At 40.8% G+C, this 15,296-nt stretch overlaps 2 protein-coding genes across 3 annotated transcripts in view; one reads left to right on the forward strand and one right to left on the reverse strand.

Moving 5' to 3' along the window:
* Window positions 1–1,607: 1,607 nt before the first annotated feature.
* sh3bp4a (SH3-domain binding protein 4a) overlaps window positions 1,608–15,296 on the forward strand; it is a 66,189-nt gene continuing 52,500 nt past the window's right edge. The window contains exons 1-2 of one of the 2 annotated variants that reach the window (XM_071464775.1): window positions 1,608–1,719; window positions 2,272–2,510. The gene's annotated coding sequence lies outside the window, so the exon portion shown is untranslated. The other variant, XM_071464776.1, reaches the window with a different exon arrangement.
* gypc (glycophorin C (Gerbich blood group)) lies at window positions 11,108–15,173 on the reverse strand. Its single transcript, XM_071464762.1, has 4 exons — window positions 15,046–15,173; window positions 14,064–14,169; window positions 12,634–12,684; window positions 11,108–12,285 (listed from the first exon to the last, which is right to left on the reverse strand). The coding sequence occupies exons 2-4, from the start codon at window positions 14,155–14,157 to the stop codon at window positions 12,086–12,088; spliced, it is 345 nt and encodes a 114-aa protein (XP_071320863.1). The 5' UTR covers window positions 14,158–14,169; window positions 15,046–15,173; the 3' UTR covers window positions 11,108–12,085.

The following is a 15,296-nucleotide window of genomic DNA, read 5'->3' on the forward strand; positions in this document are numbered from 1 at the left end:
TAATGCAATAGTGATGCTGTGTGATAACATTTCCCTGTTTGCCTGGACACATGTGACTTCAATTTCACTGACCTGGGTTCAATTCCCTGCTCATGAAAACAAGTCTTCTACTGAGAGGAACAATAACATTTTTGGCAATGTTTTGTTCTTGTTTAAACCATGAATAAAGCTTTTAACCAAATTGCTTGAACTGCCAAACTTTGCCCAAACTTTTAACTGACAGCCCCTAAAAAACAAAGTCTCAGAATGCTGCATTTTTTCACATAGTCTCACTTATCGAGTTGGAATAAGTCTGCAAACTGAAAACAATCTGCTTTGCTCAGGCTGTGCTCAATTTACGAGAATATTATTTAAGATTTTATGAGACTTTTGCGAACTGCCAGTATCAGTCTCTGCTGTCAAAAACCTCAGAGTCAGAGCAGGGAGAGATTGAAACAGGTTGTGAGGATAATTTTTCTCCACCATTAGGACAGGAAGCGTGAGAACGTGCTTTTATCTTGGATGCTGAATCTGTTTGTAGTGTTGAATAAATTTACTATTTACCCCTGTTTTTTTTTTTTTTTTTTTTTTTTTTTTACAGCTGTTGTAGGAAATTACTGAGCAGACTAACATGTTGTTGGCTTATGTCTTTGTGTGGGATTTATTGAGTATTGAGAGAAAATACCAACCTTAACTTTAAACCCTATATCGGTTGAAAATACTTAGATGCTCACATGTTAAAAAACATTTCATATCCTTGTTCTCCCAGTTCATGCTGAAGTGATGACAGGCATCAAGCACAAGGCAGCATATGAACTGGGGTCATTGTTTTTATAACCATACAGTAAGTTCTACTTAAATGCATCTTAAACAAACAATAGAGACGTCCTACAGCAGGAAACAGATGGGTTACATGAGCTGAGAAGCCTGTGTTCAATTCTCCCCTCTAACATCAATGGTTTCTGGATATTTTAATGAAATGTTGCAGTTTATTCAGCTGCATAGTTGTGTTGCTGTTGTTATTGAAACCTCAGTGTTTTTACTTCATCATGTTTTGTGGATGAACTCAATGAGTGTTCCTGCTGATGTTGTGGAAAATAAAAGTACAAAAGCTACAGTCAACAACTAGGTTTTTATTTTTCCATTGGTTGCTATTGGTTGATAAATATATTGAATTTATTTTTTAAAGGTGCAGGTTTGGGTGTTAATAACTAATGTTAATTTGACACATCGCCACTTCTTCATTGATGATGAACTGAGGTGTGGAAGGTTGTTGTAGGCATTCACAATAAAACAATTAGAGCTAATTAGGTTTGATCAAATTAAGCTGGTTTAGATGCTTCAAAAAAGCTGCACCATTTTTTCATTTCAGTTTTTTTCCTGTTGCCCCACATTTACTGCAGGTCTGCAACTCAATATAAGAAATTGTAAAATAAGAAATGATGTCTTCTTCACCCATTATATAATTTTTATGACTTGCAGACAGTTTGCTCCTGGGTTATTAACCCTAATAATCGAGCTTCTGTGGGTATATTTTGCATCGAGTGATGCGTTCAGGTACCGTTGTATTTACCGCAATGCATCGGAACATTATGATTTCCACCTCTACAGCCAATCAGTCTTGTGTTGACGTTCTTTAGCCAATCAGAGTGCAGCTCCGCAGCGCCGGCGGCCAGGTGACAGAGCGCACCTGAACCCGCCGCTGGGTGGCGCTGTGGCGGGAGGAGCAGCGGCCTGACGGTAAAAACCTGAATGGAAACGTTTGTTCTGTGTTTTAAGCTCCTAGATGTGTGTGTGTGTGTGTGTGTGTGAGTGAGGCCCTGCTCACTGACACCTGTCAGGTGAAACAGAGACACACCTGAACAGGTGAGTTGCAGTCATGCTACATGTCATGCTAAGCTAACAGAGTCATGTGAGTGCTAACTGTTGTTGACTCAGCTGGAAAGAATAAAATGTTGAGCTGCTCAGTGTTTTCTGTGGCTGGTAAATGTTTCAGTATTTTATTTCATTGCTGTATTGATTTTGAGAACAGAAGACGTGAGAATCTGGTGCCAGCTTTACACTGTACAGTTTGCAGTACTTGTAATATTGCTACACTTTAATATGTAAATAAATATATACAATAAGTTAGAATAGAAATTTATTGACACTTTAACATGAACTATTCCTGACAAATCATACAAGCAGCTGATTAAAGATGATTCTGGCCCTGTCAGTGACTGCAGGCCAGGATTTTCTTTTTTTAAGATATCTTTTTTTTGGGGGGGGGGCATTTTTGCCTTTATTCAACAGGATAGTAAAGAGTGACAGGAAATGACATGCAGGAAAGAGTCAGGCCAGTTGGGAGTTGAACCGGCAACTCGCCTGCAAAGAGCATCAGCTCGCGGTGCACGCCCTAACCACTCAGCTATCGGGTCGCCCTGCAGGCCAGGATTTTTGACTGACTTGAGGAAGTTGATGGCGAGCCAACCCAGACCGGACCTCAGGTCCCTGAACTGAAGAGCAGGAGCCGGCGCCTGTCCTGCCTGACGGTAGGATAAATATCACAAACTGCACAAGGCCGGCACCACTTTTACACTCAGCTCCCACAGTTCTTGCACTTCCCCAAATCCCAGACTTTAACCATTTTTTTAACCTCCTTCTATTTCAAACATATTCCCTTTTAATTTATCCAATCCTGAACAAAATTCCCATGAGCCTCAGCTCTACTTTATGTCCTGTTTATAGTTTTTTGCACAACAGTGGAGCTCTATGGCATAAAGGACATATCCGGGTCCGGATACTCAGACAAACCTGTTGGTAGGATGGTTTTGGTCCTTTAATGGGGTTTGTTGGGAATGTGTTTCAGAGCATGTAGGTTAAAAACAGAAAACCCAGAGGTAAGCCTGAATAAATAAGCTTGAAGGTGAAGTATATGTTGCGCTGCCTGCAAGCAGATACTGAGTGGTTTTCATAAAAGAAGTGAGAGAAATGCGCTGGTAACCTTGACTTGTTTGGTGATTGTGGCACCTGATGCACTTCTGGAATCTGTGATGGCATGTATGAGATACTGGAGCTACCTCACAAAACATTTCACAAGTTGGAGGCTGACAAAAACAAACCGTGGGCACCATCACCTCATCTCTGTGTGCACTTCTTAGACGGTCATGTACAGAAATGCTGTGAGTACATCAGGCGTCCAGAGGTTATCTCAGCTCTGTCTGGTTAAGGACGAGCTTCCACACACTGACGCCTGAGAGATTAACTCTGCCTGAGAGCTTCAGTTCCTCCGCCAGCTCTGGAAAAATGAAAACAAAAAAAGGAGAATTATGTGGAATATGATGGAGAGCTACATATTTTCTTAATGCACTTCATTCCTTGGTTATCAAACACCCACGCTCTTCACTGCCCATCGATATCAGAGCAGAGCGTTTCATGGGAGTAACTTTAGAGCTTTGTCTGACTCAAATATGAGGAAACACGACGCCAGGAGAAAGGTCAGAGTGATGAGTAAGAGGATGGTTAGAAACAAATGAAACAAGCTCTCAGTGAACTTCAACTTCAGGCATGGACTGATTGTGAAACAGTGGGCCCCCAGGCACAGACATGTAGGCTACATAGGAGACACCACCACACAAAAAGACCACGAATGACGGAGCCACATCTTCTGCAGTCTCTTTGTGGTCATTGTGTGCCTCTTTGTGGTTGTTTCCCATCTCTCTGTAGCCATTTTGCTTCTCTTTAAAGTCATTTCACATCTCTCTGTGGTTACTTTGAATTAATTTTTGGCCATTTTGAATCATGGGGCCCCAGGCCTGTGGACAGTTGGCTAGTTCACTGACAGACAAATTCTATTAAATAATAAAACTTTCAATTTTGGTTGTGCATCATTCATGTCGGGTAAGGATATGTGTCAGCTCTGGCTACCATCTTTTCCTATTTTATAAAATGATTTCAAAATCTATTCACTTTAAAGAACTTTAACTTTGTTGTTGAAGGTCCCATGTTTGACACTTTCCCTGTGTTTTATTTGAAGTGTTATCAGAGACGTTGTAGAAACAGATTTCACATAGAACCCAGACAGTCTGGGTGACAAGGCCTAGTTGGGTGAACTGACCCTTTAAGTGAAGCAGTAACAGCAGATACCACAGTTGTGTCCTTGAACAAGACACTTAACCTCCAATTAGCTCGGTGGAGCAGCTCTGTGGCAGCGGCAGGCTGTGGTTGGATACTGGGCAGCTCCCAGTAGCTGACACCAAAAGGCTGTGGTCACACTGGGCAGCTCTCAAATGATAATGTGTGCAGCTTCATGGAAGTGAATCACGGCATTGTTGAGAAAGAGTGAATGTGCCCGACAAACCTCCCCTGGATAAATAGGGGTTGAATAAAAACCTCATTGCTGACCTGGGAAGTGGAGATTTGTTTTCCTGTATTTATTTGGAAGAGCTTTCAATCCATCATCCTGCTATGTGACTAACCGAGCATGCTGGGAAATGTTTTCGTCAGTGGCTATCCTTTCCAGACCCTTAAGTTTTGATGACTCATTCCTGGCCAACATAAAAACTGTCTGGAAAATGAAACTGGCGTTTTTGGTCAGCGATGAAATGAAAGTGGAGGAAAGAAAAAAACATACAGAGGTGCTGCACAGCCTTCAAGGCACAAAAATGTTTTAATCCAATCCAAATCCACCCAAAAGCACAAAAATCAAATTTTCTCTAACCTCTGCTCTTTTGTCTCCGTCTGAGACGGATTTAATTTGATGAGCTACAACAAAACAACGTCATTTTTCATGCTACAGGCTTTAACTTCACTGGGTTTGAATATTTCCTGCTCCGGAATAAAAAAAAGTTTGAGATGTTGATGTGGTGACGGACAGGCATGTAGTGGGTTTTTTAGGTTGGTCATGTGCTGGTGGGATATGACACATCCAACATGGAAAACTCCATTGTTTTGGTAGCTTTTGTCATCATTCCTATTGGTTTTGATAACTAGTGACTCACTGACTTGTTTACAGACATTAGGGAACACATGTAGATGTCTCCATTTCAAATAACCATTATCTCAACAGCAGTTAAATCTCAATCGTTGCCATCACTGACTGAATAATGGAACTTCCCGGTTCTACAGAAAAAATCCAAACACTGAGTCTTAATGACACCAAGCTGTTACTTTCTTCTACCTGCTTATGCTGGCATTTTGTCCTGACTGACCTCGAACGCAACGTGACTCACTGATTGGTTTTGGTTGTATATCCTTTGTAAATGGAGAAATGTTTGTGAACGCAGACTTTGACACTGAGCTGAGCCGAGACGTCGAGGAAACCGGGCCTGTCAGTGAAGTACACACTCCTCCAAACCTCTGCTGTCTGAAAAAAACAACACGCGCACACACACACTCACACTCAACACGCACGATTCACACACAGAGGTCCTGCTTTGGCCTCCTTGGCCCAACATTCTCAGGTGGTGACTTCAGAGTGAGTTGTGAATGTGTGTGTGTGTTTGTGTGTGTGTGCGTGTCTGTGCATGCGTTTGTAGATTTCGGGAGGCCGGTATTAGGGACGAACTCGGCGAGCCCAGACTGTTATTACTGCTTTTACACACGCACACACACACACACACACTTGGCTCGTCTGGCCTCTCCGCTCATCTGGGGTTGATTAACGTCACCACTTCCCTACACACACACTGACATGAGCTGTGGTGTATGACTGTGTAAATTGTGTGTGTGTGTGTGTGTTTGTGTGTTTTGGACAGATGGGTGGGTGGGAGGTGGGGGGTCTCCATGACTACACACACACATTTACACACACGCGCGCACGCGCGCACACACACACACACACACACACACGAGCGATGTGATGACGGCTTCCCATGAACTCAGTCACCCCTTCAAAATAAAATCTGAGGATCTCTCTGCTTTCGCTGCCCTAAATTCTTGTTTTCACTTGCCCAAACCTCTCCAGGACTTTCCAGGACCGGTCCCAAAAAAGTCAAGGGTGCCCCAGACATATGTTGCCTATATTGTCGATATTAATCCATAATAAGCGAAAAATGTGCAGCTCCATGTTTGGGAAATCAATGGGTGTAGTAACAGTTTTGATATTAATTCTCTAGCATGGTGTCCCCCCTCCCTCTCTGATATTTACTGATGTTTACAGATGTTTTTTAAGTCTCTGTAGGAGTGGTGCATTGAGTTTTACAATATGATGCGCAAACTAACTTTCCTCCATTCTTCTCTACAGTGAAATTGTCTCTCCAAAACTTGTGTCCCATCGAGGTTACATTCCCATTGTCATGCATTGTGGAGATCTGCATCTTTGAGGTCAATTAAATTCAATTAAGTTGAACTGTGGCTGCAAAACCTGGAGGAAAGTCAGCGTTGTGCTCTCTCCTTTGGAAATAATGGCTTTTGGTGCACTTGTGATCCTGGTGTGTTTTATCACTGACAATGAAGTGATGACATTCTCTGTTCAGATGCCAGATGAAACAACATCAGACCAGTCCCATGCTAAATGACATGCTGTTTAAATCCAGTGATTCCACAGGCCGTTCTCAGCCTTATAGCCGCAGTGCTACAACCACACTGTACGCTGCGTCCACTGTGGGATTCCTGAGCAAAACATAGTTATTTGTTTATGTTGTTTGTTAGCTTGTAACTGGCAGTGGCTGACAGTGTTAGTGGTTGTGCTAATGCAAACTCTGGTTCTCTGTACTGACAACATTTTAGGTTTGTGACATATGAATCCCCGACTGTCTGAATCTGTTTTTTGGAGACATATGCAGTCATGGCATTAGTCGCTTCTTTTTCTCAAGTGGACAACATATGGACATGCACTTGATTTTCATTGGTAGGGCTCTTAAAGAACCCACCTATCACAGCCTCATGGTGCAGTCACACGTTTTCTTGCATGTAAAGAAAACAGCTTGAACAGGCTTAGTCCACAAGTAAATTATACAGCTTCCTATTAGACGTTTTAATGTCATTAACCTCCATCAACACATGTTTTCCTGTGTTAGATTTAAAGCATATTCAGCTCGTAATGACCAGAAATAAATACAAATCTCATCTCATTAACATTTATGAAATCCAGACAGCTGTGTGCGACGGCGTACAGACACAGTATTTTACAACATTAAGTTACTGCTCTCCTCTTTCTTTTCCTTCATGATAAAAGTTGGAAAACCATCAACAATGAAGGAAAACAATAAGAGGCTGCAGGAAATGAGCAGGCCGTACAATCACACTGGAGTCATCTTTTTAGATTCGGTACCAGGTTAAATAAATCACTTGTTAAAAATGATATATTTTCACATTCCAGTAATGATCTTGTGGGACCGCCGGGTGGGAAACTCAACCCTGCCAAACCTTCACTACGCTGGAAAAGGCTGCGTTACTGTCGAGAAATTACGCAGCTCTCCAGGGAAGTCCACAGTGTGTTTTATCTCTTTGATTTCTTTCCTCAAAACAATTTCAGCTCATTCTTTCCTTGGCCGCAGCAGCGCTGTTGTTATTGAGAACATCGTTAACTCAGCTCAGCGCTCAAATTGATTTGACAAACAGCGAGCATGTGAGTCACAGATGAAATTTCCCACCTTGGCGGAGCTCCGGGCCCCTTCGTTCCTCAACGGATTGGGCTGTAATGGACACAGTTATGGCTGCGAGGAGGAGGGAAAAAATCTGACAACGTCCAAACTTTCCCTCTGAACTTTTTTATGTCTTCACCTGCTCAGTTTCCTGCAGACTCCTAATAATGGAGATGTTGTCACGCATGCAGCCTTGTAAAACTAGAAGTTAATCAACCATCACATTACTAAGTTCAAAGGTGCACTCTGAACCGTCTCTGTCTGAGCCAGTATGAGTCAGATCTGTGAGTTTTAGGTAAAACAAACATCAGCACTTCAGCAGCTGGTTGGAGTCTAAATAGTGAAGCTGGAAAATCCCAAATCAATCAAATTAGACAACAATAGAATTCTAGAAGCTTAAATGGAAAATTATACATTGCTTCAATTTTGAAAGTCAGGTTTTGTTGATGGCTTTTGAATTGGTGAGTGGTGGAAGACATACTCAGATCCTATGTGTAAAAGCCGTGCACACCTTCTCAGGTGTTTTCAGATAGACTGCTGCCAGGCGGGAACTGAGCTCAGCTCTGCTGGAAGTTAAACAAGTTCCTCAAAGCTCAAAAAGTACAAATAAGCTTGTAGTAGCTTATATTATTCCTGTGATTTCTAAACAGGTTTATGGATGTTTATTCACAATGGACATCAGAGATTATAATAATACAATAGTCCATTTGTTCACACAGTTTAAACCAGTGAAGCCAGGAGCTCAGAGTCTGGAGACTCTGGTGCCAGTTCAATCGTAAAACTGCAATATTTTCATTTGAAACAGAAGTCTGTCTATAAAGGCAGGAAGATGCTTGTCGGGGTTAAACTGGGCGTTGGTCGGGGATGATGTTGGAGTGGCTCATTTACAGTGTTTGGAGTTTATTGTTTACATGTAGTGTTTCTAAAGTAGCTGAAACCTGGTTGAAAAGTTATTAGATGACATGAAACTGTAGTTTGCAAAACCTCCTTTTCACACTGAGGAATTCACAGACATGAAAAAAATACTGTTGGGTTTTGGGGGTAATGATTGTCCAGTATCCAGTTCTATTAATACATCCACAGGTTGGTTTATTTCTGTTGAAATGAACTTGCGCCATAAAAAACAATTGTAACCGTTGATTTGCTGAAACCACAGAAGGAGAGATGATGCACGTTGGATGCGATAACAGCAACGACTCAGTGACACGAGGCTGATAACAGTATCTCATACAGATTCGGCCATGCTAGCCCCAGCAGCTAGAGCTACCATGCTCCCAGACACTTTCCTGTCCCCTGCAGTGTGAAACCAAATCTAAATGTTCTGTTTCACCTCATTATTAGCGTCACTGTAATTGTGTCTACAAACCTTTGAAACCACAGCATCAGACCCGAACACACTGTTTGACTCATCTTGATGTTAATAGACACACCTGCACGTTTCCTGCTTCGATGAGTCAAACTATATCTGCTGTGACTAAGGTCTGTTTAGGTCTTTCACTCTTCTCTGTAGTTTAATCAAAAAAGACTTTATACAATATGGGACCTTTAAGATATATTGAACTTTATACTTTAAATTACAACACATGGGCTCAAAGTGTATTATATAGATTTTATTGTACTGGGAGACAGATGAGTTTGGATTAGTTTAGTTTGGATTAATCCTTTATAGGCGTTTTGGTTTATTTACAGGTTTTACCAACAGACTAACACTGAAATAAACCTCCAAGCTCCAATCAGACTGACACGAGATAGACCGCAGACAACTTACTGTTTGGTTTGGCTGAACGTATGTGAGGAAAACAGCCAAACTGCAATTAGAAGATTTGACAGATGATCAGATGTTTGGAAATTTAAGAGAGGCCCCTCTTGGCCAAATCGGTTGCATCCTTCCAGAAAAAGTAGCCTGAGGCGTGGAAATAAAAGAAACCAAAACACATTCATCAAACTACCGTTATTTCAGATGTTTAACCATTTAAAATATTCTGAAAAACAACAAGCATTGTGTGTTTTTTTCCAAGAGTTTAGCTACTGAAACCTCAGAGGACTTCTTTTTTTTTTAGTCTGAGTCACTGATTAACATTGCGATGCCTCATAATTAGATACATAGACTGATGCTGATGAATTTGTCCAGACAAAACTGTTAATTCATTGTTAATTCCAGTGTAATGGAGTAGAAAGCTGCTGTAAGTCGCCACTGTAGAAAACAAGCAGCAGTGTTTTGTCTGTAAATGACCCACAGTGGTTGAGGTTGTGTCCGCTCAGCTGCTGCAGTGTGTGTGTGTGTGTGTCTGGCCGCGTGTGTGTTCTGTTTAAAGGCAGTTCATTAACAAGCGTCACCCGGTTTTAATTAGTGGGTTTTATTGGTCGATAAACACACAGACACGTTATATTTACTCTGCCACTCGGGCTGTGTGTCGGTTTAAATATTAATGAGGCAACGTGAGCACAGTCCTGTTGCTTTAATGAACAGGATTAAAGAATCATGTATCAGATCAAATGACTTCTCTTTTTTTCAGTGTAATTTCCTCTCTCTCTCTTTTTGTCTCTCTCGCTCTTCCTTTTTTTACTCTTATCTCTCTTCTTCCTCCTCTTCCTCTTTATTTTCTCCTCCCCCGTCTCTCCTCTTCATGTTTCACCTATTTATTGGTATTGTCTATTGAAAAGTAGTCTTCAACCAGTTCTCTGCTTTGATCCCTCTCTTAGGGCCACCTGCAGGCACGACAAATCACTCTCAGGCTTTGAAAAGCTGAAAATTAAACAGATTAAAATTTGAATTATATCCTTAACTTTCCTTTTTTACATGAATTTAATTGAGTCAGGAAAGCTGAGGGAGGAAAAAAGCAGAAACGCCTTTGTATCTCTTTAGGTTTTTAAACCTCAGTGAGCATCAGTGTTCATCAGCATGGATACAGAGTCTCTCTCTCCCCCCCTGCTGGTTATGATGTGCAAATGATCTTTGACCCCTGAGGATTTGTCTTCTCTCCTCAGGCGGCCTTATTCTGGCCTGATTGAGAGGAAACCTACAAATAGGGGGCAGGGACCTTGGCAGTAGTTGTGTTTGCTCTTCAGTTGTCTGGTTCCTTTTGTTTTTGTGATGCTGTGATAGTTTCTGTGGCTTTATTTCTGTAAGGTTTGGTTTTGCTGTGGGTTTAGGTCTGAATGGCTGTAACCATTTATTTCATCTGCAGTCTGTGAGAATGGATCTGATGTGTCAGGTAGTCTGAGCTTCACCTGTTGGTGTGCAGTCTGACCTTTTCTATTACCTGTTTGTTAGTTTTCTGGTTTCTATGCATATTTGCAGATAAGGATCACATGCTCCAAAAAGGTCACTTGTTTTTGAACCCGTTGTAATTTGCTATATATAATGCAATATCTCAACTTCTCTTTATCCTAAATCAAAAGTAGAAGTAACTGAAGTCCAGTGAAAGGTGTTCTTCAAATTAGATACACACATGCTCTGAAAATCAAGGATGCAGTACTGTGTTTCAGACACTAGATGGAGCAGTGTAAACTAACTTTTCATCTCAAAGAGGCACCAAATACAAACACCAGGGACGACTCGGTGTCAAAAGTAATAACTTTATTCTTATAAAAGTAAAAGAGATTTTAATAACTACATGTATAAACAAATATTTTTTTAAAAAAAGAACATTTAAAATCTTATTCATCCACACTAGTTTTAACGGTATAAAAGAACAGGATTAATTACTTCATCTAAATGTTGACTTTCTTCTTTAAGTCTTTTCATCTTTACCACCCTGTCTTGTTCTGTTTACTGAAAAAAATGAAAAACAGATTCTCTGTTCGTAAAAAAAAAAAGACAGAAATAACTGTGGGTTGCTTCAGGTTGGAAAATTACCACGAACCCTCTTGTTCAAATGTTTACACAGATAATTTCTCACAGCTGATTCATAACAGTGCGGTGTGTTAGTCAGAGTCCAATCTGCAGTTAGTTGGTCATTGTTAGGCGCTTACAATATGACAGCAACCACGGTGGAAAATCACCAGCAACCCAGAGTTAAGATGCAAGTAAATGTTTATCAGCGTCTGGTAAGTTGGTTATTCTGCCCTCACATCCTCTTTTAAATACTAAAGAAGGTTTATTTTACTTTTAAAACCAGGACAGGAGCTGTAAAAGATTTAGAAAGCAGCAGCTTCTGTGTTTGCAGGTGGTGATTGATTGACTGAGACTGATAATGTCTGCAGAAGACGTGACAGTCGCTGCATTTCTCTGCATTTTAAAGGAGAAATGCCACTCAAGTTAAATTTAAGATTGTTATTCTGTATTCTTGAATGTGTTTGATATTAAGGTGAAAAAATTTGCCGTTTTTGTTGGAGAATAAACCAAATGTGAGATTGTTTATGGAAATTCAGTTCTGCTCTCAGTACACCAGCCAAAGTGCAAATTCTGCTCAGTGCAGCTTTAAGAGATTAGGAGGTTACTTTTGGAAAATAACTGCCCTGAAATTTTTATTTTCACACCTGGTCTCCAAACAAAGCTACAAAGCTCCTTCATCCCCGAATCAAGCCCGTATTTTCCATTATTCCTCCTCTTTGATCATCAGAGGTTCCTTGGTTTGGAGCGCCATATCAGAACCAACAGACTCGTCCTCATCCTCGTTGACGATGTCGTTGTCGTCATCCATCTCGTTAGTGACATATGAGCCTTTATGTCTGGACAGGCACCACAGCAACAGCGCTATTACACAGATCAGTACCAGCAGCACTGCACCAACGATCCCTGGAGGGTGAAGTATAAATGTCAAGACAACTCATCATACAGTTAATCACAGAGCAGCTGATACAACAAGTTCAAATTCAGGATCTCCTCTGTCTTGAGATAGATTAATAACGGAATAAAACAGTGTGAATTAATAATTTCCCTTTTTAAAATTCCATTTAGGATACTAATATATTTACCTGTCATCTCATTGATTATAATTTAGGACTGGAAAAGTGCAATGAAAAATGCCTGCACACATGTGAGGATGTTCCTCATTTTATTCAAAACAAGATGTTTCTAAAAGATAAAAATGTGCTTAAAATAATAAGAAATATTGTAGGAAAAGAATTAAAGTGAAAGTCTCACCTCCAATTAAGGCTGCAAGAGCTCCATCGTCTGAGTGGCCTTCAACAGAGCCTAAATGCAAAATGGAACAAAAAAAATGGATGGAACAAATGCCACAAAGGAGGCCTGGAGGAGTATTTCTAAAAAGCAGAAATCAAAATTTGCATTTTTTTCAACTGTTTTCTTGCAGGAAGCTTTTTTAAAAGTCTGTTTCCCTTCGATGTTTGGGCTTACAGTTTGTCTCAGTCTGCATATTTCAGTATTAAACCAACACACCCATGTAATGTCACAGGCAGCTCACATTATAAAGTTATTTGGAGAAGACATGGCAGCTGATTTTTTTTAGTCAACCATGCATGGTATTCAAACACCGTCAGTTTATTTTAGAGCCTCGGTGTATGCAGAGAGAAGTGACAGAGGCCAGAGAGAGCTCACACTGCACGTGTTTACACATCGTAACCAGAAAAAGTTTCACATCACACCCTGCAAACAAATAACTGCAGAGGATCTCTGTTCGACAGCAAGAAAGATGACGGCTACTCCTGTTGACTCTGATGAAACCAGCATATGTAAAAGCCGATATGATGAAAGTCTTAAATCTAAAAAATGAATTAGACCTGGAGATACTGTGATGAAGTGGACATCTAAATGTGTCAGGCCCCAAAAGTAATAAGCAAACACAGCTGCTTTTGGCTTCAACAAGAAAAATCTTTAAAAATCCTAAAACAAGTTGCCTTCAACTCCCTCTCCAAAGTTCCTACAATGGTGTTAAAGTCATGTATACGACTGTGGATGTTGCATTTAGGTGTTTTTGGTCACTAAAATGGACTGAAGCTGCACTGTACAAAACACACATCTCCGGCCAGTTGACTCCTCTCTGGCCATCTTTGGCCCTGCTGTGGAAACGAGGGCCAGTGGGTATCAGTGTGTCAGCCTTTATCTCCACAGCGACAGACCCCCGGGGCTCCTTCATGCTCCTCTCTGATAAGACACTCCCTACTAAACACACACAGACACACACTTCGGCTGGTCTGAAAATGCTCACAGTGTGAGAGTGTGTACGTTAACATCAAGTTCAACTCTCCTTCGATGACGTATGGAAACATCAAAGTGTTTGTGTGTGGCTGCATCGATCTAAAAATATCAGTATTTGTATTGAGGACTGGTTAGAGCTGCATTTTATAAAGGAAACACAGAATGATCTGCAGTCATTAAATGGTATTTTGCAGTATTATTTTTAAACGCCTCTTTTAAGGAAATACACTTACTTGCTTTCTTGCCAAGAGTTAGATGAAAGGATTGATGCCACTCTCATGTCTGTACAGTACACATAAAGCTACAGTGAGCAGCCGATTAGCTTTGCTTAGCTTAGCTTACAGACTGTTCATGAAGCTGGTATCAATCCTCTCATGTAACTCTTGATCCTTAGATTATCACATACATCTACGTACCCTTCGTCAATGTTGTGATCACGTCCTCTCCACGAGGAGAAGGTACTCCTTCTAACATCGGACCAAGAGGGGTAGGAGTCAGGTGAACTTCCATGCTGATGTCAACCTGAACAGAGAAAACAGTGGAGATGCCAAATGGTGCCTCATGGTGGAGAGGAAAAGTCTGGGGATCATCCGAGTCCTCAGGATTCATCCTCTGGGCTGCATGAAAGTTTCACTGCAATTTGTCCAGCTGAGATATTTAAGTCTGGAGGTTTTACTTTTTTATTCTGCAGTGAATAAAGCAGCTATTTGGAGGGTCCTCCTTAAAATCTTTAAAATGATACGTGGGAGGAATAAAAGGGTTTTCAGTTCTCTAAAGTTTTATAATTATCAGGGGTAAACAAACAAAACCACCAACATCATTCTTTAAATTTCCCAATTATCATCAAGCATTAAAGTGACATTTCTTTCTGGCAAAATGATGAGTTATATCAAAATTTAACCATAATAATGTTTTAAAGGGGAGCAGGGAACATCGTGCCTCTGGTTCTTCACATTCTGAATCATGACCTCGGGGGAAATGGGACAAAAGTGTCAGTGTTTGTCTCATTAACCAGAGTCATGCCTCAGAATACAGCTGTTAAACACACAAATGTGAAATAGACTTAAACAGAACTTCAGTACCACAGGATTCAATTTTCACCTTCCTTCCTCTTCTTTTACATGCATTTAAGATTGTAGCAGAGGTTAACTGTACATGTATAACTTGTATAGTTCAGTTTAGTGAAGATACACAACTTTATCAGCATCACTTTAGAGATTAGTGGCTGATTTCTTAATACAGTGGAGTAAAAACAAAGGTGCAACAGCTGCAAGTTGCTGTCACTGTTCTGCTAAACACAGTCACGATGCATAAAGTGAAATATGACGAACATTTAAAAAATGAAACTATAGAGCAACAAAACAAGAATTCAATCTAAATCTAAGGTTAAAAACTCACCAGTTCTGAGAATCTGCAGGAATCTCCTCACTCTCCAAGAAGAACATCAAGAAGAAACAACACAACAGAGCATATGCTGGACAACACACACACACACACACACACACACACAGCAGATGGGTGTGGTGTCAGTCCCCAGAGTCGGGATCTGTTCCCCAGCCGGCCAATAGTGAGGTTGACTCCACCCCTCTGATGCTAAACAACCTGCAGATGTCTGAAACTGTGCAGCTGACAACGCCTCTGACATCATC

Source organism: Trachinotus anak, unplaced genomic scaffold, assembly GCF_046630095.1.
Source record: "Trachinotus anak isolate AG129_WGS33_773 ecotype Australia unplaced genomic scaffold, CSIRO_AGI_Tana_v1 ptg000026l, whole genome shotgun sequence".
NCBI lineage: Eukaryota > Metazoa > Chordata > Actinopteri > Carangiformes > Carangidae > Trachinotus > Trachinotus anak.

Excerpts from the sequence above, each read along its gene's own strand:
- gypc (XM_071464762.1), bottom strand. The coding sequence starts at position 14,157 with ATGGAAGTTCACCTGACTCCTACCCCTCTTGGTCCGATGTTAGAAGGA. Across the intron at positions 12,685-14,063 it reads GATCACAACATTGACGAAGG|GCTCTGTTGAAGGCCACTCA; the intron begins GTACGTAGATGT and ends TTTTGCATTTAG. Across the intron at positions 12,286-12,633 it reads TCTTGCAGCCTTAATTGGAG|GGATCGTTGGTGCAGTGCTG; the intron begins GTGAGACTTTCA and ends TTCACCCTCCAG.